At 39.8% G+C, this 26,412-nt stretch overlaps 4 protein-coding genes across 8 annotated transcripts; 3 read left to right on the forward strand and 1 right to left on the reverse strand.

Moving 5' to 3' along the window:
* Nucleotides 1-1,006: 1,006 nt before the first annotated feature.
* Nucleotides 1,007-4,889, forward strand: LOC307017964 (uncharacterized protein; the record flags this gene model as incomplete). The annotated part of the gene is made up of 3 exons (XM_079647954.1): nucleotides 1,007-1,443; nucleotides 1,866-2,044; nucleotides 2,432-4,889. 3 exons carry the CDS (start codon nucleotides 1,007-1,009, stop codon nucleotides 3,484-3,486), a joined length of 1,671 nt encoding a protein of 556 aa, XP_079504080.1. The 3' UTR covers nucleotides 3,487-4,889.
* LOC307017965 (uncharacterized protein) lies at nucleotides 4,077-8,949 on the reverse strand (the record flags this gene model as incomplete). Its single annotated transcript, XM_079647955.1, has 4 exons — nucleotides 5,927-8,949; nucleotides 5,653-5,746; nucleotides 5,428-5,522; nucleotides 4,077-5,095 (listed from the first exon to the last, which is right to left on the reverse strand). The coding sequence occupies exons 1-4, from the start codon at nucleotides 6,117-6,119 to the stop codon at nucleotides 4,077-4,079; spliced, it is 1,401 nt and encodes a 466-aa protein (XP_079504081.1). The 5' UTR covers nucleotides 6,120-8,949.
* A 220-nt stretch (nucleotides 8,950-9,169) lies between these two features.
* LOC307017962 (uncharacterized protein) lies at nucleotides 9,170-18,940 on the forward strand. Of its 4 annotated transcripts, none has more exons than XM_079647950.1 (17): nucleotides 9,170-12,646; nucleotides 12,768-12,891; nucleotides 12,993-13,067; nucleotides 13,236-13,631; nucleotides 13,819-13,923; nucleotides 14,032-14,264; nucleotides 14,344-14,522; nucleotides 15,112-15,205; nucleotides 15,287-15,522; nucleotides 15,740-15,854; nucleotides 16,256-16,373; nucleotides 16,454-16,545; nucleotides 16,978-17,095; nucleotides 17,193-17,294; nucleotides 17,393-17,566; nucleotides 18,033-18,209; nucleotides 18,435-18,940. In XM_079647950.1, the coding sequence occupies exons 1-17, from the start codon at nucleotides 12,578-12,580 to the stop codon at nucleotides 18,554-18,556; spliced, it is 2,529 nt and encodes an 842-aa protein (XP_079504076.1). In that variant the 5' UTR covers nucleotides 9,170-12,577; the 3' UTR covers nucleotides 18,557-18,940. The 4 variants fall into 4 exon arrangements, with proteins under 4 accessions (XP_079504076.1, XP_079504075.1, XP_079504074.1 ...); XM_079647949.1 differs by having other exon boundaries at nucleotides 9,170-11,611; nucleotides 12,388-12,646; nucleotides 13,819-14,264; XM_079647948.1 differs by having other exon boundaries at nucleotides 9,170-9,833; nucleotides 10,361-12,646; nucleotides 13,819-14,264.
* Nucleotides 18,941-21,980: 3,040 nt separating this feature from the next.
* LOC307018567 (uncharacterized protein) lies at nucleotides 21,981-26,366 on the forward strand. Of its 2 annotated transcripts, XM_079648872.1 has the most exons (7): nucleotides 21,981-23,334; nucleotides 23,913-24,573; nucleotides 24,693-24,738; nucleotides 25,131-25,223; nucleotides 25,330-25,440; nucleotides 25,589-25,865; nucleotides 26,171-26,366. In XM_079648872.1, the coding sequence occupies exons 5-7, from the start codon at nucleotides 25,376-25,378 to the stop codon at nucleotides 26,258-26,260; spliced, it is 432 nt and encodes a 143-aa protein (XP_079504998.1). In that variant the 5' UTR covers nucleotides 21,981-23,334; nucleotides 23,913-24,573; nucleotides 24,693-24,738; nucleotides 25,131-25,223; nucleotides 25,330-25,375; the 3' UTR covers nucleotides 26,261-26,366. The 2 variants fall into 2 exon arrangements, with proteins under 2 accessions (XP_079504998.1, XP_079504997.1); XM_079648871.1 differs by lacking the exons at nucleotides 21,981-23,334; nucleotides 23,913-24,573; nucleotides 24,693-24,738; nucleotides 25,131-25,223 and having other exon boundaries at nucleotides 25,267-25,440.
* The last annotated feature ends 46 nt before the right edge of the window (nucleotides 26,367-26,412 follow it).

Here is a 26,412-nt window from a genome sequence, read left to right on the forward strand (position 1 = left end):
TGCTGCTTCAATCCATAAACGATCTTAATTTAAATAAAGTCTGGAGAAAGCTACATCCTACAAAAAAAAATTTCTCATGTTATTCAGGTACTTATAAGAAGTCATCACGTATTGACTACTTTCTGATCTCCATGGCCTTATTATCACATGTGAATGAATGCAGTTATGACAGCATAGTATTGTCCGATCATGCACCCATCTCATTAACCCTCCATATACCGAGGCTTGTTTGGTGTCCTTCTAGGTGGCGCCTCCAAACCAAATGGTTACAAGACCCAACATTTGTAGAATTTCTTGGTAATAATATTGATAATTATTTTTGTATGAACACAGATCAGACTAGTGCAGGCATAAGATGGGAAGCATTTAAAGCCTTCATTAGGGGCATGATGATTAGCTATACAAGCTTTAAATCAAAAGCTCACTATAAAGAGTTAACCAACCTTGAGGCTCAAATTAAAACTCTGGAACTTGATATCAAACCTATACCAAAATGATATACCAGAGAAACATAAAGAGCTCCTTCTGTTGAGAGCTAAGTATAAAGAGCTATCTGCTAGTAAAATTGCAGCAAACCTCCTTTGGTTAAAGCAATCTTACTATGACCAAGGTGACAAAGCTGGCAAGCTTCTTGCATGGAGAATAAAGAAAATGCAATCGGATAGAGCTATAAACTCAATCAAATTAGATAACGGAAACAATACTGTAGATCCAGCTGAAATAAACTCCTCCTTTAGAATATTCTACAAATCACTTTATAGTTCAGAATACCCAGATAATACTCAGTTACAATCTGAATTCCTAGATCAGTTAGAAATCCCAACTATGACAGAGCAAGATAAGACTGAATTGGATACATATTTAACTGTTAAGGAAATGTCGGAAGCCTTGCGGAATATGAGAAGCGGGAAGACACCAGGACCAGATGGGATCCCTATAGACCCTTTTTGTGTTTGTACAGAATGATGACGTAGAACGTATGCGCGCGCATTGTGGCAACAGAAGGATGACAGAGATAAACAGCTTGTCAAGCTACGCAAGGGGATTATCTATTAAAGATCGTGAATGTTACCTTAACAAGTTGACTTTGACAAATGGTGTCCGATTTCCAGATCCGTGTTCTATTGATGAGTGGGTTGAAGACGTTAGCAAGTTGCCGAATATACAGTGGCCAGATATATATACCTATTTAATTGAGAAACCGAGCGTGTACACCAGAGAGAAATTACGAGCCTATAAATCAGTGGATGCTTACGAATACGTTGTCTGTGGTCATGTACAGAACGTAAAATACCATGACATAGACTCAGAGTTTTGTATTTTGAGATCAGAAATTCTCCCTAGTCAAAGACAAGGACACAAGACAACGATGTATGAGGCTTGGGTCATAATCAACCAACGAGAAAACTACGTCCTCACAGCGAATTGCACCTGTATGGCGGGGTGAGTAGCCTATTATTTGGTGTTGTGGGCTTGTAGTTAACAGTTCAGGGGTGTGTTACTGTCCTTTCAGCTGGCTATTACTCTCCTTTCCATATCAAAAATCGTATGCCTTGCCCTGTAACTTTCTCATCATAACCAGGGTTTGAAACTAACATGTTCATGAACAACAACACAGTGACAACAGGGTTCAAAATGTCAGCAGCCAATATCATTCGGTTACATTCAAAACCTGATTAAGCTTAGGATACTCACATGTCTAGTAAGTTAATGTTTACCTACTTCATAGCCAGAGCCGAGATTTGTCTGAGAGCAAATGTTACTTTCAAGCCCAGTATGTTTATTATGATTTTGTGAAATGTCAGGCTTGGGTCATGCTGCAGCCATGCAGCTGCAATATTATTCAAAGTTGAGCTCTATGTTAGGATGGGAAGGACAGAGAAAGCAGCGGTTACTTCTGGAGTGTGCATGTGGAAAGACATCAGCAGGAAAGAAGTCAGACCAGCTCCATTGAGGGAAATCAGCTTCCACAAACCAAAGAGGCTTGGCAGGCAACTTCCAGCAGCTTCAACATCTGCTAGGAAGAATAGTATCACACCCAGAGGCATGTAATAGTTGACAGAGCCTAGATAAGTTTCCTTTTGCCATAGTGCATTTAATTAATTCTCAGGATTTCTCCTCAGTGTCTTGACACCATAATGTAGCCTGAGAAAGGTGTTACTTGGTGATGCAGAGATGAAAAGGCCTACAGACCAACGTGGCATCATGACTTTTTGTAAACATACACGCTCAGTTTGAATAGTTTCAGTATCATTTTTTATGTTAGTTTGAATATGTCTGTCCTTTTGTCTTCAGATTACTGATTCTAGAAATTCGATTGTTTGTTATCTACAGCTTAGCTGGTCTGATTTTAGAATAATTCAGTCATTATTCTTAAAATGTGAACATTATGCAGCACACTAATTGTGTCTTTTTGTTGCTCTATTATCAGTGTTGACAGATGATGACATCCGGGAACTGCTGGATGTGAACCCAGGTGCTGCAGTGCTGACGAGCCTGGAAAACAGTGACACTGCATCGTCTGACACTGATTCAGAGGAGCATCCAGACTTACCTGAGCCCTTGACTGCTTTATTTGATGCAACACTCCGGGAACTCTCACCACAGGAAATGAAGGTGACATGTGAGGATACATTTCACAAACTAAAAACTACACTACAACCTCAACAATGTGAGAAACTGGAATTTGTGACACGGAAACAGTCAAGGTCAAATGAGTGGCAGACCTATAGGGCTGGTCGGATCACAAGTACCAAATTTCACCATGCAGCCACAACTGACAAGATCAGCAAAACATACCTAAATGGTATAATGCAGTACAACAAAACAGAGTTAAGTGTCCCATCTGTGCTCTGGGGTCAAAACATGGAGGAAACGGCAAGACAAGCCTACACTGCATTTATGTTGCAAAGCCATCCAGATTTCAGCATCAGCTCATGTGGCTTAGTAGTGCAACCTTCTGAGCCACACCTTGGATCATCGCCAGATGGGATAGCAAGATGTACCTGCTGTGGCAAAGGGGTGGTAGAGATCAAATGTCCCTACAAATACAGGAATAGCCTTCAAGGATGTACAGAAGACAAGCAGTTTTGTCTGGACAAGTCATTCTCTTTGAAACATTCACACACATACTACTATCAAACTCAACTTCACATGTTTGTGTGTGGTGTTAGCTACTGTGACTTTGTGTTGTGGACTAAGGAGAAGTTCATTGTGCAACGTATCCTAAGAAATGAAGAGTTTCTGCAGGAGGCTTTGCCAAAAGCACATGAGTTCTTTAGCTCGAGTGTGTTGCCTGAATTACTGACAAGAAGACATGATCCTGTCTTGGTGTCACAGAGAGCCTGCGAATACTGTGAAAGACCAGATTTTGGTAAAATGATCATCTGTGTCAAATGCAACAACCACATTCACTACAGTTGTGCACACATAAAAAGGAAGCCAGCAACATGGTTATGTAGGAAATGTCTGAGAGTTGAGGCTTGAATGCCTTCATGTAGGAGTGGGCAATATAATGTATTGTATTGTGATAGGAGACCAGATATGGTGTTAGATGTCGGTTATGGATTGTCTTTCCCTGGTTGTTAAAGTTGCATTACAGTTGAAACAATGAATTCATCATCAGCCTTTTCTTTACATTTGATGTTGTTATTGACAGCTGTGTCTAGATGCACTTCAGTGCAACAAGATATTTTAAGTTTTATTCTGTAATGCTATATATGTATCCATAGAGATAATTTGCGACCTAAAATTATTATTTACTGTTTACAACATACAGAACCAGTTTGATTCTAATATATTGTACATACTCCTACTTTTTATGTTGTTAATGTTTAGTGGCACTTTAATGGCACCTGAATGGAATGAAACTCTGTTAGTAACAGCATTACAAACAAATGTGATACTGCACTCTGAATTGTTGAGATAATCTGGGGGGGAAAGGACCATTAGACACACCAGTGGCAGCCAATGTGGGGAGGTTTATTAAAATGCATTCAGTTTTAAGTACAGTAGGCCTATATACATGTTTTACAAATGTAAAATCTCTTTATAAGTCATACATGGTTATGTGTAACTCATTTGGGAACAACACTCTTACAGAGGTTTGTGAGGGCACCACATACAATAACAACATCATCTAGTATGTCAACCTGCGACAAAGGAATAACTGTTTGTAAAATCTTAAAGTTTTTCCACCGACCAATAACTCGCTCTACATGGATCCTCACACGAGAAAGTTGTCTAGATGTGTCCACTTCCTGTGCAGAAAGCTGCTTCTTTCCTTTTGTGAAATGAGGGATACGAAGGGTTGCACCATAGGCCGCAAGCTCATCTCTGATGAGAAATCCTCTGTCTGCTAAAACCTCATCCCTAGGCTCCAAAGGTTTGAGGAAACCTGACTCCTTAGTGATCTGCTTGTCTGAAACCCGTCCACCCCACCCAGGAGACAGAAAGGAAATTGCACCAGCTGGAGTGATGCCGATCAAATATTTAATGGTGTTGTTGTGTTTATAGTTTGACCATGTCTGGGCCCTGGAAGTCAGATTACTGGGTCTAGCTATAAACATTTCTGTGCAATCTATTATGCACCGGCATCTTCTAAAGTTGCGCTTGAATATTTTTGGCATATTTTTAAGTACTGCACCCTTACTTGGCCATTTAATAAGTGACTTGAGGACCAAGGCCATAGCAGGGACCCAGCTCCGCAAAATATTTGATAAGGTGGTTTTTGATACCTGAAATCTATAAGCCAAGTCAGTATTACATAGGCCCAACCTTAATTTCATCAATATAATCAATAGGTGGTCCTCTACTGTAAGTTTGTTGTGAATTCTTTCTACGCTGCCCATCATTTTTGTAATCAGCCACTCAAAGACCACAGAGGTCAGTCCTGTGAGAAAAATCAATTGTCCAATGTTGCACTTAACAGTGGTGTAGGAGAATGTAGATTTTTGCAGCTCCTCTTTCAGCTTTACATTTTCTGCTCGTAGTGTGTCAAACTCCTGTTGCAGGTTGACATATTCCTCCTGAAGTTGACTGTATCTCAGGTTCAGATCATCGTACTCTCTCTTTGGAACTGGGATATCCTCTTCAGCTTAAATATAGAAAAGTGAAAAATTAGCATGTGCTGCAACCAATGCAAACAAGTTTACAATTCAGGGGTTCTCACACATTTTTACCAATGAATTCAAAACTTTTCCATGACAGAAGAGAAGATACATTATCGATCCCAGGGGGAGATTTTTCCTCTGCATTTGACCCATCCAGGGGCCAGTGTACACGTCACACACAGACATACATAGCAATTGGAGCAGTGGGCCTGGCAGGAGCACACACACACTAGGAGCACATTGACTCTTTCAGTGAGGGTGGGAACCCTGACAATCAATCAGTTAATTCTAAGATGATATATTCATATATTCATACCAGGACAATGATCCATGCTGCATTCTTGTTCTGGAGTTTCAGAAGTAACACGTTGATTTACTGCAGTGTCAGCTCTCCTCCTTTTCCTATGGTACCTACAGTAACAGCAGAAATTCATAGTTAGACTAATCCATATCTCAAAACAGCAGCTGTAGGCACCAAAGCTTATGCAAGAGAGGAAAACAAAACAAAAAACGACTGAGAGGATGTCAACTCTAATCTTACCTGTCCATCTTTGCATTTGGGTTCTGGCTTTGTTTTGTGTACATGAACACAGATGGCACAAAATCAGGACTACTAGAGTCCAATGATGCCTCGTCTGCAAAAATAAAACACAAACACGTTTGTTTAGCCTAGCAAGCTACTAGGCAAATCTAACACCAGCTTATCAAACTTTAGCTGCATTTGATTATTATTCTACATCATACAGACAATCACTATGTAAATGTAAACAAGGCTCTCCCGTAAAATCAAAGAGTAGGCTAGATAACCTCATTACCTGATATAAAGTTGGCGCTGCAGATGCGAGCATTTTTGATTATGTCCTCATTCCAGTCCACACGTTTAATCGCCTGCAGCCACAGACGCCGCCGGTTGCTCTGAAATGGTCGTGGTCCTCTCGGAATCCTATAAAACTTTAGTCCGCCGGTGGAATAGCGATTCGTACAACCGTATACGCAACAACCAGACATGTTGATGCTGGGTACAGTTTGTAAATGCTTGCTAACCAGTTGCTACCTCGTCTTTGTCATTCAGAACTGCTTGAAAACAACACCACTTCCGTTGCCCACATGCGCGCGCAACTTTTTGATGACGTCGGCTGTAAAAGGGTCTATAGAGATTTATAAATTGTTTCCAGACAAACTATTCCCCCCTCTATTAGATATGTTTGAAGAGGCATATGAGTTGGGTACTCTGCCACCATCTTTACGGTCTGCAATTATCACCTTGGTCCCAAAGCCTGGTAAACCACCAACAGAAAGGGGGTCCTATCGTCCTATATCCTTAATGTGTTGTGACACAAAAATTCTGTGTAAAACTTTGGCAAGAAGGCTAGAATAATATGTACCATCCTTAATCTCCAATGACCAGAATGGCTTCGTTCAAGGGCGTCAAGCTTTTCATAATATTCGCGGAGTGCTTAATATACTTCATGAAAGGAGTGATGCTAAAGACACTGCAATCCTGTCGTTGGATGCTGAAAAAGCCTTTGACAGGATTGAATGGAAATACCTGATGGAAGTCTTGAGGAGATTTGGGATGGGTGGAAAATATCTCAAATGGTTGAGACTTCTGTATTCAGATCCAACAGCTGAGGTATTAACAAATGACATGATATCCAAACCATTTAGTCTACACAGAGGCACAAGACAAGGATGCCCCCTATCCCCTCTTTTATTTCTGTTTGCTATTGAACCACTAGCTTTGGCTATCCGGCAACATCAGAGCATTTCGGGTGTGAGGATAGGTGAATCTGAGCATATGATTTCCTTATTTGCGGATGATATTATTATTTTTCTGTCCAAGTTGAGAACATCTATCCCAACACTTGTTAGCCTAATCAATTCATTTGGGGAATTCTCTGGATATAAGGTCAATAATTCTAAATCCACTATATTGTTTTTAAATAAAAATGAGAGACAAAACCCAGGGATACCCACCCCCTTTTCAGCTACTCGGGAGGGTTTTATATACCTAGGAATAAGAATCGTCCCGGAAATTGAGAATATTGTCCCCTCCAATTATGACCCCATAATACAATCAGTAACAGAATCTCTGAATAGATGGATGCCAATGCCCGTCTCCATGTTAGGCCGTATTAATATTCTTAAAATGTCTATTCTTCCAAAATGTATTTACCTGTTTCAGTCTATTCCTCTCCCTCTTTCACAATCATTTTTTTGTAAGCTCAGGCAGCTCTTCTCAAAATTCATATGGAACAACAGGCGTGCAAGACTACGGCTCTCCCTTTTACATCTGCCTTATGATAGAGGGGGACTTCAAGTACCTAATCTACAATTGTATTATTGGGCAGCGCAGCTGCGCACAGCCATGTTTTACTTCTCCTCCTCTGACCCTCCAGCATGGCTAGACATTGAACGCAATACAGCACCGGGCCTATCCCTCCAGTCATATATCTATTCTGCTCATTTTTAAAAAACAAAAACAACAGACAAAAAACCCATTTGTTAAAAATACTGTTTCTGTTGGGCATGAAGCACATGTCTATATAGGAGATGCTCCCAAACTATCCCAGTTCTCCCCAATATGGGGTAAGGACAACTTTGTCCCCGGAAGAGCGGATGGGGGATTCAAACAATGGGCTGCCAAGGGTCTGAGTAGAATAAAAGACTTGTATACAGAAGGAAAACTTATGTCCTTTGATCAGTTGATTCATAGATATGCCATCCCTAGAAGTCACTTCTTTAAATTCCTGCAGTTAAGGAGCTTCATATCAGCGCAGACTAAATGCTTAGATGAGCCACCCTTGTCAGTTGTGGAGAGAGCCACTCTAAATTATATGGATGCTCGAGGCCAACTATCAGTCATTTATGTTCTGCTGCGGTCCAAATCAAAGGACAACTCACACTCAAGACTCAATGCTTGGAGAGATGATTTGAAAGTAGACATTACAGAGACTGAGTGGGAAAATGCTTGTTTAAAGGCACAAACCCAGACTATAAACACTGCACTGAAACTGATACAATATAAATGGCTGTTCAGAACCTATGTTACACCTGTTAAACTGAATCTGTATAATCCTAACATTCCTGATAACTGTTCCAAATGTGACGATAATGTTGGTACTCTGCTGCACTGTATGTGGGAATGCCAAAAAATCCAATCATTCTGGAAAGATATAGTTAACCTGATTGTACGTGTAACTGCTATACAGATTCCTCTCGACGCAAAGCTCTATATATTAGGTATATATCCTGACCAATTTGTACCAAGCCGTAAAGCAGTGCCCTTGATTAATATTTGCCTACTTCAGGCTAGGAGAGTAATTGCACTGAGGTGGAAAAATACGGATGGTCCTACACCTGCATTGTAGCTGCGGGAAATGGCTTCCTGCCTCGCTTTGGAAAAATGTGATCAAAAAGAAAGTAAATAAGTTTAAGGAAATATGGGACACATTCATGCACTTCCTTGAAAATGATCAAACTGAAAGTGATGAGTGAAATTGATGGATATCGCTATCAAACACTGATAGATAATAAGGAATAATAACAATGCTGCTTATAATAATATCAACGATAGTAATTATATCTAAATATAGAAACTAATTATTCTTTCATATACATTTTTTGTATTATTGTTTCACATCCTTTACTTATATCTGATTGTATTTACTCATGTTTTATTTCAATCTGTGAGGTTTCCCTGAATGTCCCATGTTGAGGATGGGGGGAGGGAAGGGTTATTTTTCCATGTGTCAATGTATGTATGTATGACTGTATGTTCTTTCTATGTTGAAAAACCCAATAAATATAATAAATAAATAAAAAACACTTACCTTACATTTGTATTTGTTCTCTCTAAAACACACAGTGTCTGTAAAGGTGGGGGAGACTGTCTCCCCCCTTCTTGCCATCTCTCTCTGTTTCTGCTGATGTGTAAAATATACCAAATAACGTTTTATATACTTACTCTCTTGTTAAAAGGTGATGAAGTTTGCAGCGTAAGCTAGGGGTTTCACCAACTGATCGACTAGTCGACTAGTCGACTACCTTTACCACTAGTCGGCGCTGTAGGCCCTAGTCGACTAGTCGTGGAAAAAAATGGAGGTAAACGAGGTGCTGCAAAATGCTCCAAAACACGTCCGACATTCTTATGTATGGCAGTACTTCAACGAAGATGTAACCAACTCCACAGTGAAGTGTCAGTTGTGTACAGATGTACAGAAGTACAATACAAATGCATCTGCTATGCGCAACCATCTGAAGATGAAACACCCGCTGCCGACAGCTAGCACTAGCAGTAATGCTAGCACCAGTGAGCAACGGACCGGCGTCAGCACTGAACAGAGGCAAACGAACAGCAAGAAAACACGGGTCAACAGTGATGCGGATGATGAGCTACGGGATTACTGCCAGCGGACACCGCATATCCCCACAATGGATAATCCACTGGAGTGGTGGGCAGAAAACGTGCACCGCTTCCCCCGCTTTCGAGGAGCTACCTGGCTATTCCAGCCAAGCACCCCGAGTGAGAGGGTTTTTTCCCTGGCAGGCAACATTGTCACCCGAAAGCGATCAAGCCTCCTTCCCTCACATGTCGATGCGTTGGTGTTCAAACCAAAAATATGGAAAGGTGGACGTTATCGTGGAGGACAGCGAATAAAGTGTTGCGTACTGGATTTACGTGGCATTTATGTAAACAAGAGTTTTTTGCTGTCGATTTTGGTGAGTCCAGTGTTTGTTATTTACTCAGCCATGTAACACAAATTAAAATGCAGTGTTTAATGTTACTGTATGAGTTCCAATAGAAAATACAGTTGTAAACCTCTCTTTGTGTGTCTATATTATGACGTAACGACTAGTCGACTACTATTTTGAAAAACTAGTCGACTAGTAAATATTGGTAGTTGTGAAACCCCTAGCGTAAGCCAGCCATCAGTGTTCTAGTTTTAAGGATTTGCATATCTCAAAGTGTGTCTAAAAGTATCTTGGCAAGAGAAAAAAAAGCTAAAATTCGCCTAGGCCATTAAAAAGAAACCGAATTGCTGCTAAGAAATAAGTTCAGAAAGCTATGACTCCAGTGGTACACGGTTAGAGTCAAAAGTAACTCTCAATGTATTCAGACAGAGTATGCAGATTGGGGCTGATCAGAACAAAGAAAGCACCTTTTGCCTTCCTAGTCAAAAGTGTTGATTAAATTAGTCTGCACACACTCCCTTACTGTCACCCTTACCTCTTCCTATGGCTGTCAGGCCTTTTGGTGTGTGTGTGTGTGTGTGTGTGTGTGTGTGTGTGTGTGTGTGTGTGTGTGTGTGTGTGTGTGTGTGTGTGTGTGTGTGTGTGTGTGTGTGTGTGTGTGTGTGTGTGTGTGTGTGTGTGTGTGTGTGTGTGTGTGTGTGTGTGTGTGTGTGTGTGTGTGTGTGTGTGTGTGTGTGTGTGTGTGTGTGTGTGTGTGTGTGTGCCTGTGCCTGTGCCTGCCCCTGCCTGCCATCTTATCACTAGACAGAGGGGAGAGGGATTTTAAAAACACTTACCTTACACTTGTATTTGTTCTCTCTAAAACACAGTGTCTGTAAAGGTGGGGGAGACCGTCTCCCCCCTTCCTGCCATCTCTCTCTGTTTCTGCTGATGTGTAAAATATACAAAATAACGTTTTATATACTTAGTCTCTTGTTAAAAGGTGATGAAGTTTGCAGCGTAAGCCAGCCATCAGTGTTCTAGTTTTAAGGTTTTGCATACCTCAAAGTGTGTCTAAAAGTATCTTGGCAAGAGAAAAAAGCCAAAATCCGCCTAGGCCATTGAAAAGAAACCGAATTCCACGTTTTACAAATGAACAGACACAAATGCAGACTTGACTACTTGGCAGTTGATTAAAGCAGATTTGTCCTTTTTCATCTCTCAAAGGTTTGGGTCCTGTTCAACACTGGGTACAGAAATATATTCAATATACAGTCATTTGTACGTAAAGATTTTTTAAGTTGTAAGCACTTAGAAATATACATTTGATTGCATTTAAAGTGGCTGTAGACAACTTATCATAATGAAGTAGTTGATTGCACAAATTTGTAATGGATGTAGAATAAAGACGACATTAGCATTTAAATTGGCTCCCTATAAGACTCGCTTTCTCTATGAAATTATGTCTGGCTCTGAGTAGTGTTCTCCCTTTCACAATAAAAGCCCAAACACAATATTTTCTGAATCACTGCAGGAAGTAATGTGCTAAAATCAGCCTGTCCTCCTACAAAAAACGACCAAATAGGTCGATTGTTTAAGCAGTGTTGATCACGATATTACGACCCATAGCCACGTAGCTTTCCCATTATTCATTTCTAGCAGCAGTTTATTACAACCTTTTGTCACGTTTTGTCACGATCGTAATCCCGTGAACTTTAACCTTGCGCATCAATAAAAGTGCGACGAGCCAAGAAGATGAAGATGAAGATGAAGAAGAAGATGAAGAAGAAGAAGGATTGTTAAAGAGCGTCAGAGCTTTACAAGTGGTAAATCTGATTTCTGTATTTCATTTGATTTGTTTACGCTTTTAATTAATCCTGTCGTTTTTCTACTAATCATGTTTAACCACGATATTTCAGTTTTACGTTTTAGGGCTGGCCCGTGGCATAGGCAGTATAGGCGAATGCATGTTGTTAGCAATAGCATGGCTGTAAAGGTTAGCGCTTAGCGCTTAGCTTATATGCGCTAACGGATATGTATTGCAATATAAGAAGGTTCGTCTACAACAAGTTGTAGGGAGAGTTTTCTCCTTCGCACAAAAGGAGCTAAAATCTTGCCTAAAAACAAAACCCTTGGTAGCACGTGACATAACACATAACAATGGCAAAAGTATGTATATTCAGCTAACCAGACCAGGACATGATATGAACGTAAACAATGCGAAAGGAAATGGCACTTTAATAATAATAATAATAATAGTTGACATTTACATGGCGCTTTTTATAATGCACACACTTTTTCTTTCTTCGAAATGTCACCTAACATGTTGCATTAATGATAGTTAGGGTAAGTTCAACACTTGAATATCATCAGGTCATAGTTGTTTTACTACTTTAAACATTCGCTAATTCAACTTAAGTTTTGTGAAAGCATCACATCTAGTTAAAAAGAGAAATATATTTCCCTGTAATTACTGATTTACCTGGGACTTGATTGATTTTGGTGCCTGTAGTTTTATTTTGGCGAATGCTTATTTATGAAGCAACAATTAAATTACATGGTAGCACAGCTAATCTGAGTTCATCTGTTTGGTTTTTTTCAGGTCATCTATCAATTCAATTATATGAAGTAGCCTATTATCATAAAAAAATCAACGGTTCTTTTCAGAGCCATATTCCTCTTCCTACTCTCTTTCACCCCTCTCGTATTCTTGTCTTTTGTTTTGTTTTTCTCCCTCCCTGTATGTCAGTTCATCCTTTGTTTGTTGTTGCCCTTTTTATCCTCACTTAAAAATGTCATCCAAGCAACTGAATGAATGGCTAGAGATAGGGAATGCCCTCGCAGATGAGTTGGCAAATAAGGCAAGTACAACATTATCCAAAAATGTATTATAACATTTACTCAAATGATAACAGACACACACATTACAAAGATGTGTGTGCAACAATTAAGGGAAATATATAATCTCTTTTATATATTAAGATACCAAAGAAACCGAAGATACAGAAGATACCAAAGAAAATAACGCAAGGATCAAATGTTTCCTGGAGGAAGAGGGACCTGGATGGGAACATTATAGCCCAACATTGGAATAAGAATCGATCTGGTCTGTAAAATATAATCTAGTTCTAGTGTTTCATTAAGTTTTAATGTCGTTGGTCGGTCCTCAATAATGTTTCCCATATCATCGTACTTTGTTTTATGCAGTTAAACCTTCCAGCTCTCAGAAGTCCCCAGAGGTCGAGGAGACACATGAGATTCCTCTACAGGTCCCAAGTCTTGGTATGCACAATGAATTCTTAAATTATCCTTCAACTTGAAATGTAGGTAATTGTTTGTAGTATGTAATAGCTTTGTTCATGATACATTGTAAAGTGAAAAGCCATGTATGGAATATCTTTTTTAAATTAAACTAAATTCCATGATTTGTTTTATATTTTGTTATTTTAGATCAACATCTTCAGACACTGAGAAACCTGTTGGGTTCTCTCACTGTCCCTGCATCATCAGAAGAAACACCCACTGCATCAACATGGACCCAAAGACAGTTGAAACGTGAACAAAAATTCAGAGCTGCAATGCCAGAGCTCCTTAATTTGAAATTGGCTGCAGAGATTGTCACTACACGTTCCTGTCTCCAATGCAAAACTGCTGATGCTGTGGTCCGGTGCTTGGACTGTGTTCCACCAGGAACTCCCTTTCTTTGTCCGGCATGTGACCCTATTATCCATGGTAAACATGTCTTCCATGACAGGGAAGCCATGTTTGATGGGTTTTACAGACCTATTCCTCCCACATCCTTAGTGGTTGTGGATGAAAGTGGCCAATATGGACTCTGTGAACAAGGTGGGTTCAAATAAGGTATTACATATTCCCTTACCATGGTTTCCTAATGTGCACTACATATACAGCGGCATCATTTTCACCATGTCGGAAGTTTGCTTTAACAGTTAAAATGTCTCAATTTGTATTGACTACATTTCCTAACATGTCCTAACATGCATATGAATCTCTGAAATTGTCTTTGCTGCAGTGTGTCTGCTTCCAATTCCTCCGCCATCCCAAATCTGCTTCTGTGGTCCAAGCCAAGATTTCACCATCATCCCAGGAAAGCAGACCGTGTTGGTGACTATCAATGGTTTGTTGCCACCAGAAGACGATCAAGCAGAAATACAGGATTACTATTATACTTTTGTCCTACATTGCATAGATAGCTGTCAAATTGCACATTTATATTTTTTCTCAGGTCCATACAACGTTCGTCTGCCTTCTGTGTGCTGCCCAATTTGTTCCGCCAAATGGTCCCCGAGCATAGGTGACTTGCTGGGATACAAATACTGGCCAGCAACCGACAGCTGCAAAATTATTTTTAAGTTTGATGTGTTCACATCATTCGAGCAAATGAAATTGGCCAGCCCAGCATTATCCCAGCAAGTATTTATAAAAATGCTTGAACATCGATCGTTTTCCACAGGAAGGGTAAGAATAAAATGTGGTTTTCAAGATTTTTGAATACCAAACTTTTAATTAACCAAATGAATACCATTCTTTTTTCCAGACAGGCAGAATCTGTAGCGATATCTTCCACAGAGTCTTTCGGGAGTTTGCCTTCTGTAATTACAGACAAGAAGATCTATGCCTGGTGGAGCCCTTTAAATGCCCAGCATGCACACCTGACATGCTGGCTATTGCTGTAGATGGCAATAGAAAGCATTATCGCTTCAAGAAGTCTAGAGGGTCAGTGAAATCATATTCTCATTTTAGTTGTTGTTTTATTGACTAAGCTGAATGTCTTTGCTGAAATGTCTAACTTTCCCCAACTCTGCAATTTCTTTTTCCAAAGTTTGTAGACCATCAGAAAACAATGGTTGGTGTGAAATTACACATAATTATATAAATCCAATTCATAAACATTATTATATATGACGCCTGTAAAGTTAACTCAACTTTAAAATGTTAAATGGTTGACGTTAGTTGGATATGTTGGAGCTAAGAACCAGTTTTGGATATAATCGCTTCATGAAAAATGTATTAAATTGCCCAGGAACCTTTTTCTATGCCTTCCTCTGCCCTATTCCATGCCCATCAATATAAAGGATGTACTTTTATTTTTACCTTTTTACAAGAAGTCAGTAAACTTTTCACTAATGTTAAATAATGGTGGCAAAAGACTTTACACAGAATTACAGATCAAATTCACAAAGACCTTTTCCACATTTATGAAAATGTTATGGCAAAAGCAAATTGGCCACATTAAATAGAGGACACAATCAAACTTATGTATGTATGATAATGTTGCTTACAATGTCTTTCTCGAATTTCGCAGGACAGATGAACCGTCTCTATTTGATGCACTGTTCATTGCCCAGGACAGTAAAGTGTCTGCCTTTGTCGACAAAATCAGGAGCCAGATGACGATTGTAAGAATCTATTCAATCCCCTAACCCTTTATTTATTTATCTTAGCACAGGGTTAAATGTAACAGATTGTGTCTATTTCAGAAAAGTGGTCGTGATGTTTGTGGACCGGCAACATTCACAGCTTGCAGAGAAACCTCACACAAGTCCAGGGCCAAGGTGGACGAGGAAGGACTGCAAATAGCTGTGTGCAGACATGGCATCTTACTACAAGGCCTAAATCACTACCGTGGTGAAATAAATGCCTACCCAATGTTCCTGCAGAAGGAGCTGGCTGAAGTTGCGAATGCAACATTCTTTTGTATGGATGTTGCCTGCAGGTAGTTATAACTATTGCAAAATTGGAAGTGTTTGTGGGAAACGTGTTATCTATTTAATTCTTGCACATCCAGTAGATGTAAAGCAAAAAAAACATTCATTTGGATAAATGCTGATGTTGGTTACAAGGATTGTACTGGTAATTTTAAGGACCTGGTTTATCTTTTTACTATTATGCCATCATGCAACTGGAAAAGCTAATTGATTTTGTCATTACAGGTACTGGCCTTATTTGGAGAAGATGGCAGCAAAGTTGCCTGAGCTCCAACCACTTACAGAGATGAAACCTTTTCTCTCTGTAATGCACGCCAAGGCCCACACAGGCAAATGCGAGGTACAGTATGCAAATTAAACATTTGTGTCACTAGATTCAAATGTTTTAGAAATTGTAGTGCACATAAGAATATCATGTAGTATATTCTATTCAAGCCTGTGGAATAATTGTAATAGTTACAAATGTTGACAAAATTGTTACAAAACAGACTGTCACAAGGATAGGCTTCCAAAACCCATTATGTTTATTTTAGTAAATATATCCGCACTGTAGAAATAATGAATGAATAGAGCTTCAAATAACTGCAGTTGTGACATTGTAGTTCAAAGCATAATTCAATATCAGAACATTTTAACTTTCTGAAATTGCTCCTGACACTGATGATAACTAAAGATGTACAGTACAAGAAATTATAATATTGAACTAAATAGCTAGATCTCATTGTTTATGATTCTGAGCAGGTGAAGTGGGGTGGCAGAAGCCAGGAAGGTGCTGGAAATACTGTCGGCGAGGAAGTGGAACAGGTTAACAGCTTCCTCTCAAGGGCAGCTCTGACAACAAAATACATGACCAAATCAGGTTGGTAGAGGAAAACAAATAGTTTTAAGTAGTGCCACATTGTAAAGCTCATATGAATGTTCATGTTTTTGTGTTTACAGCTAGAGCAGATATGATAACCGTGCTGGCTATGCAATGGAACCACAGGAAGGTGGAGAATCTCCACAAGACACTCTCAAAGAGATTTGTCAAAGTAAGACGTCCATGCTGCATTTCAAAATGTATATTAAGACTATCCGAGTTTGTTGTTGTAGTAATTTAACACCATCCTTAGCTACATGTTGTTGAATTGAATGTATTCTGCAATCATTTCATTATGATGGTGCTGCCATGGCACACTGTTCTGCCAAGAGAGTCTCTGTTCTGTTTGTTTTTAATAAAGCACTATAGGTTGATTCATCTGAATTTCTGGATAATAATAATAATAATAATAATAATGTTAATCCTGCTTGATCTTGAAAAAAAAGGGACACTAAGGTGATACTTGCCAACCTTGAAGAGAAGGTGTTTAGCATTTCATATTGTTGTCTGGTCAGTTAATGTGCATAAAGGAATTCAGTAAAAAACAACCTTCTCAACCAACTGGAACGCATATTCACTTTTTCCTTTGAAACATTCTAACCAGACTACACAGAGAGCACAAACTGAAGTGGACAATCTTGAGAGTCTCAAGCAAGAGCTGAACATCTCCCTGGAGGACACGGAGCAGTGGGTGTTGGAGGTCAAGCAATGGGCAGCCACTGGTATGTTATATGATCACTGTGGTATAGATTTGGTTCCATATTTCCAAACATTTGGCTTCATGTTTTATGATTACACCTTGTTGTTTCTGTTTTCAAGAGAAACATGGAGCCCAGAGTAGCCAAGAGGAGCTCCAGAGAGAAATAGATGAAATTATTTATTCCCTCCGAAGAAAGAAACACGACCTCTATCGACAAAATGGTATTTATTATTACGTTATCTAGAAACAATATTTGTTTCTTGTTGTTGTTGTTTGTATTATTAATATTAGTTTATTTGTATTTTGTTTTACTTTACAGACAGCAACCAAACAAGGCAACGCAAACGGAGAAGACTGACAGAGCTCAAGAAGAAACTCAGAGAGAGGATACAGCAGTACAACACCATTGATGCCTGTTCAGAGAAAATTGACACAGAAGCAGCATGCGGTCTGTCTGAGGATGTCATTCTGCCCTGGGAGGCGCAAGGAGATGGTAAGAAACAACTTGTTTTTGTTTGCCCTAGATATTCCATAAATTCAGTTGAAGTACTAGAATACAATCACCAATGTAACACAGAGCTATCAACATAGGTGTCACAAATCATCATGATCACAACAAATCATTTTAAAATAATTATATTGAAAGGTCTGTATGATGTTGCCCTATCAAGTCTTAATAGTCTAGTCTCACTGGGACAGGCATATCTATGGAAACAGTAAAACCCTTCCTGACCACCCTGAACTGCATACTAATGTTGAATCTCAAGACATACTGAATGTAATTCTGCCAACATAGACAGAATTGAAAAAATTCAGCAAGCGGCGAGGTTGAATTTTTTTTTTACCAGATTTTAAGGTTTTGGTCAATTTAATTAAAAAAGATTGAATACAAACTGATATTATTTGTTTTATTAGCCTTACCATTGTGGTTGTTATATTTTGTGTTTTTTCCATTATAGTGGTGAACCTGCGCACAAAGAGGCGACTTTTTGACCAGGTTATGCTGGTCAGGCGTATGGAAGAGGAGAAAGTCATCATTGTGAAGGAGATGACCCAGCATTGTCAAAATCTGAGGCAGGCACTGGACAAACTGGACCGCCTCCTTCATCAGACAAAAGACGACATCAGGAACCAAAGTATGTTCCACAAATACCGATTTATAATATTTGCCACTGCCCCCCTCCCAGTGTCAAATGTCTATCACTGAATAGCATCTGTAATGATTGCATTTTTTCTGAATCACAAATCTTTTTAGCTAATATACAGCCTCGGAGTTAAACATTCAAATTGCTTATATGGAACCAACATCAATCAATTAAAAGTTGCCTTACATAGACTGTCATTTTGTCTTTTTATTTTAGTTTCTCCAAGCGATATAACAGAAGAGGGATACAGGGGACTGCACTGCTGTATTTTACACCATCAATATCTTCTGGAGCAGAAACTGAGCAGAGTCACCAGCACCTACAGCTGTATTGGCTAGGACTCGTCTTTTCTCATGATGGAGGAAGACATTGAAGACGGAAATGAGGACGACGAACAGGACGGTGATGAGGACGGTGATGAGGACAACGAACAAGACGGTGATGAGGACGGTGATGAGGACAACGAACAAGACGGTGATGAGGACGGTGATGAGGAAAACTAACAGGACGGTGATAAGGACAACAAACAGGACAACGAACAGGACTTAACAAGTCTATTGTGTTGTATGCATGTCAACGTATTAAAACGAGTATTACGATTGAATGGCTTGTTTATTACCTTTTTTTTTATATGATCCTGCTTTGCATTTACTATGTCTGGTATCCAAGTAAATGCCATTAGCAGTTATCAGTCACCTTCAGATCCGAGTTACCTCAAGGGCCAGAGGTTCCCCACCCCTGGTATAAGGTTTTGGTGATCACCCTTATTATCATCATGTCATTTAATCATGATCTGTTTAATTAGCCAATGCTTACATCCAAAGAATGTGTCTAGACTTTACTCCTACAGACACACACTAACAATACAAATTGAGCTAAGTAATACACTCACGAGCCACTTAATTAGGTACACCTTGCTAGGATGGGTTGGACCCCCATCTGCTTTCAGAACTGCGTTAAGTCTTCATGGCATAGATTAAACAAGGTACTGGAAGCATTCCTCAGAGATTTCACTCAATATTGACCTGATCGCATCACAGTTTCTGCAGATTTGTCGGCTGCACATCCATGACGCAAATCTCTCGTTCACCATATCCCAATGGTGCACTGTAGGATTTGGATCTGATGACTGTGGACTGTGACATTTGAGTAAAATTCATTGTCATGTTCAAGAAACCAGTTGGAGAATATTTGAGCTTTGTGACACGGTGAGTTATCCTGCTGGAAGTAGCCATCAGAAGATTGGTACACTGTTGTCATAAAGGCATGGACATGGTCAGCACAACCCGGTATCACGGCAAGACGTGAACATGTGACGATTTACCATGATGGGAGACGTGAAGCTGTCACGATTTCGTCCCTTCAAACGTGACATTTACACAGTATTGTTAACGTGGCCCAACCAGTGGAGATATACCCGGAAATGCCAAGCAAATGCTACCCCGACGGTCGGTTGTTATTATTATCAATATTAATATAATAATGATTTCATTTGTAATAGTCACACTCAATTTCGCTAATTTTCTGTTGCCCCAGCTGGTCGGCACCTCTTTTAGCAGATACAAAGGCTATATTCATTTATTAAATCGATGTGTGTGGATGTGGAATTAACGGACGTGACGTTGCACGATTGCGTTACCAGGCAACAGCTTCGGTTCATGTTAATTTATAAACTCTTCAACTCGAACCGTAGTTATATTTTAAAACATTTTAGAAAGCCTCATGAAATATTTTAATGTACATTTTAAATTAAATGTGAAGGAATGTGTGTATAACAAAATACATCCGTCAAAAACAATACAGGAAACAGACGTAGGCAAGATCCTCGGTTATGGCTAGAAAGGATCCTTCTATTGTAAATATGACGTCACGTTCTCGTTGTAACTCTCGTTGTAATCGGAGCGGCTCGGAAACACATCTACAGCAGTAACATGATGCAACATACACATTAATGCAGCAGCAATATTAATAGAGAAACATCAGACATAATAGTAAAACACTGCAAGGGAACATTTTATTGCACCAGGAGCTATCTTGGGACTTTTACTGCGACAACGTTGACTTGCCTGTGAATAAAAAATAAACCATAGTGTTGGTGATCTACAGTGTTGTCATTCTTCTTTGAACACCAGCAAGACCGCTTTTCAACGATCACACTCCCTGTCATTGACATAATTAATAGATAGCTTAGCTTCTCACCATCATTTGCTGTGGCCAACTGATGTTAACGATCCTAACTGAAAGGCTGCCTGCCAAACGTAAACATTCAGCCACGTGACATTCAGCCGAACTCTCGCGAGAGTTTTACACAAGACGGATCCTTTCTAGCCATAACCAAGATCCTCAGCTCGGTGATTCATGGTTTAGCCGCAATGCACGTTGGGAAATGGTGTTTATGCGATGTGAAATCCGAAAACATTTAAAAAAAATAAAATAATACTTTATTCCGAGTTTGCTTGCTTTTCTCTTTGGAGCTAATCACATAACGGCATTGTAATACATGGTTCGGCTGCATTACATATTACATATCTGCCGTAGTTATCTATCTATAGAGCCCTGATGAGAAGACTTCTATACAAACAGGAAGAACTGCCGCCAAAACTGAAAACGTGACGTGGATCACAAATATATCAGCCATTTAACAACATCTTAGATTTATTTTCACACAATATGTCTCCCCGCAATATCAACAGTAATTCGGCTGACTTTTATATTGGATCCAATTGGTAGATAGGCAGTATTTACACCATAACGGCGCACAGCTGATAAACGGGCACCTAGTGGTTAAAGCATGTTATTGAATTTTATTATTATTATTAACTAACAGAATAAGAGACCTGACAGGTGATGGTCAGACGTTGACCTGGCTGCACAGTCACAGAAGCTGGCTGTGTCAACTGTTCACACTTCACACCTGTACAAATACAAAAAAAAGTTATATGACAGATTATCCTGTTAAACAGCAGTATAATAAGTGTTGACTCACTTCCAGCTGCCAGCAGCAGCAGCAGCAGCAGAGAGAACATGATGATGATGACTCTCATTTCATTTAATTTCAAACCTTTATTTATACAGGTGTATCCCATTGAGATCATTGATTTCTTTTTCAAGGGAGACCTGCTCAAGTAGGTTCCACACGAAACATAAAAACATAAACAGAACAACAAAAGGACATCATACAGCACCATTTACATAACTATCCACATAAACAGGTACCAATAGCTTCCGATTGAGTAGCATCCAACCGAGCTTTAAAAACATTTAGTGGCACCAGATTGCTCAGTTTCCATTTAATTTGCAGACTATTCCAAGACAGAGGAGCTGCGCATCTAAAAGCTGTCTTCCCTAAGACAGTCCTAGCAGTTGGCACATTTAATAAAACCACAGCATTCGATCTCAGGCAGTAGCCACTTACAATTTTCCGTGAGATCAGGGAGCAGATATAAGATGGAAGTTTCCCTAACATGGCTTTGTATATAAAAATGTACCAGTGACTGAGCCTCCGTACAGTTAGTGAAAGCAAACCAGCCCTTGCATACAGGGTACAGTGATGGGTTAATGCTTTACAGTTTGTCACAAATCTCAGTGCACTGTGATACGCAGCATCTAACTTGACCAGGCAATTGGCAGGTGCATTCATATAGATCAAATCACCATAGTCCAGCACAGGTCAAAAGGTCACAGTGACTAGCCTTTTCCTGGCCTCAAGCAGAGAAACAGGACTTGTTCCTGTAGAAGAAACCTAGCCTAACCCTCAGCTTTTTAAGCAGGTTATTGACATGAAGTTTAGAAATGTGAGACAATCATCAAGCCAGATACCAAGGACTCTGAGAAGACGTGAGCTCCTGATCCCCTTTAATCTCCACTGACAGTCTCTTGTGAAGGCCTTATAACTGTATCACAATGGATATTACTGAGTTTGCATAGAACCAAACGTGTTCACGTGTGAATGTGAACATTAATAGAATATCACCTCCCATCTTCAGAGCAATCTGACTATTATAACATTAGCGTTAAGAAAGCTTAATTAAATATCTGCCTCAACATAAGTAACTGGATCAAAGTCACAGTACAGTCCGCGGCATCACATCATAATGTATCATATATCTCCTTATCTGAGTCAGCTGAGCCGTATCTGGCCGTGCAACACTTACAGTGTCACATACTGTATGCAGAAGTATTATTTTAAGCAACACATTACGAAACACTCGAGTCAAATGTAATTAAAGTCAGATCGTGTCTTAGACGGGGCATATCATAAACCTGTTAATGTACGCATTCAAACACTTTTTCTTTTACCAGCTGTGTTCACCTTGCAGGTGCAGCTATGTGGCTTTTATCCTGGATAAAGTGTTTGAGTCATGGATGTTTAAAGTCTTCATATTTGTCTAATTATATAGTTGACTTTTCATTCAGGAAGTATACGCGCTGCGCTGTCAGTACGCTTCTCCATGTTTGTGATTGGTCGAATGCTCCAAATACTACCCCTTTTATGTGAACGCGCACCTAACTAGATAGGCACGGCTGGCTTGAGCGATCCACTTGATAACCCGTGTCGTAGTGCCGTTTAGCGAGAGGGCGTATGTTTTGGATTAGGCCAACCGGCTAACTCAAACATATCCAGGTTAGGTTGAACCAGTTTCGTGGTATACCCCCCAGGTCTTGTCCTGACTGAGCACAGGCACCTGTAGCCTTGGCTACTGTATGGCGGCAAATCTCTGTCATAAATCGCGAGGGCATATGAGATCCACGCGAGCACAAGTCAAGCAGGAGCGGACATATATTATTTTCGCGAGCACTAAAACGGCACTCGCGCGAGAGCAATATTGAAGCCTGCAGGGGAGAAACATGCCTTGAGCATGTGCAGCATCTACATGAGCTCTCCTTGGTCTCCTGCGCTCTCGTGAGCAATTCCTGCTCTTCTGCTCGTGAAACTCTGGCCTGCTCTCGCGCGCGGAGAAATGTTAGGAAGTGGGCGTACCGTGTCCCAGTAACGCCAAATCTAATTGGTTACACCCCTCCTCTTTTATGATTGGCCGTTGTCTGGATTTAAACCTAAACCAGGAAGTCCCTCCAACCTCCAACGTGATGAAATATGGCTGTGGAAACGTCTCACGTATGTTACTTTACTTTACTAATGATTGTTTTTAATAAAAGGCATGCTTCTGTATTCTGTGGTTATTCCACAAGAGCCGTCCTTACTTATAAATGGATTGATTTTTTTAGATAATACATTTTTATACACGTTTTTCAAAAGTATTCAAACAATTCTATTATAAAGATAAGAACCAATTAACTTTTCGGTCTTGACATATGATAATATAAAATGTAGCTTTCAAAAACAGAATTTGGAATTAATAATTTTGATTACTTTAGCAAAATATTTTATTCACAAATGTCGCTTTTTCAAAATGTCCACAGTTTTTATTGCCTTTCTCAAATAAATAATACTATACAAAAAAAATATAAAATGATGCAAATGTAAAAAAGCCCAAGAATTTTGCAAGTTTCTTGGCACTTTCATTTCTGAATGACCTCTTTTTTTTCTGTTCAAATGCCCTCAGCTTATTTTTTGGAATGTTTATGATGTTTATATGCCTTATTCTGTATTTGACATAATTGTTTCAATAAAGATTTACCACATTTCTTAAAAATATAATTAAATACTATTTAATACTTTATTTTTCTTCACAGCATATTCTGAAACGGCAGATCCTGGAGAGACTCCTGTCTAAGTTTGAGCTTGCACTCATTCGAGCATCACTTGACCTGGATTTCCTGGAGTTTGCATGTCGCCAGGAGCTGTACCTCCTGCAAGCACTTTCGAGACATGTTGACATACCGCAAGGAATAATCCAAGCTCTTCAAGAGCTGTTTGGACTACTTAGGCAATATTTAGATTCAGAAGCCCCAAATACAGCAGTGGGATCAGTTATTGGTCTAAGAGGACGTCCTAAGTTTGAAATTGAGAGGCAGCAGTTGGTTGAGATGTTGGGGACAAACCTATTGGTGCCTTGCATTGCTAAGCTACTAGGTGTTTCTTCCAGCACAGTCTTTAGAAGGATGAGAGTTCTGTTTCAGAAATGTATAGCTCCATCAGTGATGAGGAGTTGGATAACGTGGTCATATCCATCAAGAATGACATGCCCACTGCTGGATACCGAATGGTCAAAGGACGGTTGTTATCCATTGGTCTACGTGTACAATGGACAAGAATGGCTGCCTCAATGCATCGAGTGGATTCCATAGGCATCCTCTCCAGACTGGCTAGTCTGGGCTGTGTTGTGAGGAGAACATATTCATTGCGAGGGCCTCTGTCGCTTGTGCACGTGGATACCACCCAAAAATTGATACGGTAGTGGTATTTATATTTCGCTAAGTGATTAAGAAATAATCTCTTTGTAATGTCCCAGTTTTGGAGAATCAGTGTTTCAATTCCAGAGTGCTATAACAGTTTGTTCTTTGGTTTTCCAGTTATAAAATTGTCTTATTTGGTGGAGTGGACGGGTATTCGAGAAAGGTAAGACTGCATTTCACTTCAGTAGACACACATTAAACAAACATGTATTTTTTGTACGAGTTTACGACTAGCTACTTATAACCACAAAAGAGGTCCCAACGCTGTGTCCTGGCTTTGCTTAAGGAATTTGGTCCAAATGGAGAAAGTGTATGGACTAAAAAGGAAGCAGCAAAGTCAAAGTAGATATAAAGGAGATTTTGTGCATTGTCTATTTTTGCTGCACAAGTATTATGAGTCAGTATACTGTATGTTAGTATTGTTTGCTTATTTCTATTGCAACAGGAATTCTTTAATCTCTGCCTTTTTTCCCCTGTAATACACAGTTTAACAGAATTTTGCCTAGTTATTGTGTGTAATTGCCCTATTCTTAAATATTCTCTGCTTTTCTGCAGCTAATCTGCTTGGGTGCTTCGACCTAACAACCGTGCGTCAACAGCCTATGGCTTCTTCTTAGAGGCAACACAAAGACATGGAGTGCCTTTAAGGTGAATTCACAGAAAAAAGCACTCTTTGGACAACTAGATCAATACTGTGAAACTTTTGGATGAGTATTTTCTTTGACAGTCCTTTGGTCAACGGTGTACATTTCAGGGTCAGAGGAGACCAAGGAGTAGAAAACGTACAGATCGCGAGATTCATGTTTTCGGTTCGCGGCACCGACCGTGGAAGCTTCATCTCTGGTAAAAGTGTTCATAACCAGAGGTAAATTGCAGCATCTTTAGTAACTCAATTAGTGAGGTGAACTTATCTGATGTGTAGACCAAGCACCTTGCACTTAGCGCATGCTAGGCCAGCATGAAAATAGATCACTTGAACTGGTTTTCCCTAAACCATTTATTTTCATCCATAGGATTGAGCGTCTTTGGCGTGATGTACGAGTCATTGTCATCAACAAGTACTCTGCGATACTGCTTTCCCTCGAAGAGGATGGTCTGCTCAACATCTCATCAACAGACGACCTCTTCTGTGTGCACTACATCATTCTTCCCCGACTTCAGATGGACTTGGGGATTTTTACAGAAGGCTGGAACCATCATCCACTCAGCACTGAACGGAACCAATGTCCAGAGCAGTTATGGCAACTTGGACTGATGCAGACAAACATTGATCAGCCGGAGAGCCCAGAGGTATTGATCTCGTTTCAGTATTACATTACATGTCACTTGTTAGACGCTTTTATCCAAAGCGACTTACATACTCAGTACTGTGGGCAATCCCACGATAGTAATTACTTACCATTTACTTTGTGTAATATACATTGTCAAAAGATTACTTTCTTTCCCTACTCTTGGCATGACCATTTTCTGGGCATTTTATTCAGTTTGTGTTATTTTAACTACAAAAATAACAAACTATTACTTGATGTCATTGTTCCACATTGTTTTAAGACATTTATTTCACCAGTGTTCAAAACCTCTGTTATGGTTATTAGGAGCCAGATGTTGACTGGGAAATTGCTGCTGACCACGATGGAGAAGAAGAGGATGCAGGGATTGTCGTCCCCGAATTCGACTGCCCTTAGAGTCCAGAAGACACAACTGAACTTCAATCAGTATTTCAGCAAATTGACCCAAACACTCCGGTCAAGGAACTGTACTTACTCTGCCGTGAGTATGTAGCTGAAAGATGTGGCTCTTAAGAAATACAGCTCCCTTGAATGACACAGATGAGGTA

This window comes from Notothenia rossii (genome assembly GCF_949606895.1).
Source record: "Notothenia rossii genome assembly, chromosome: 9".
Lineage (NCBI taxonomy): Eukaryota > Metazoa > Chordata > Actinopteri > Perciformes > Nototheniidae > Notothenia > Notothenia rossii.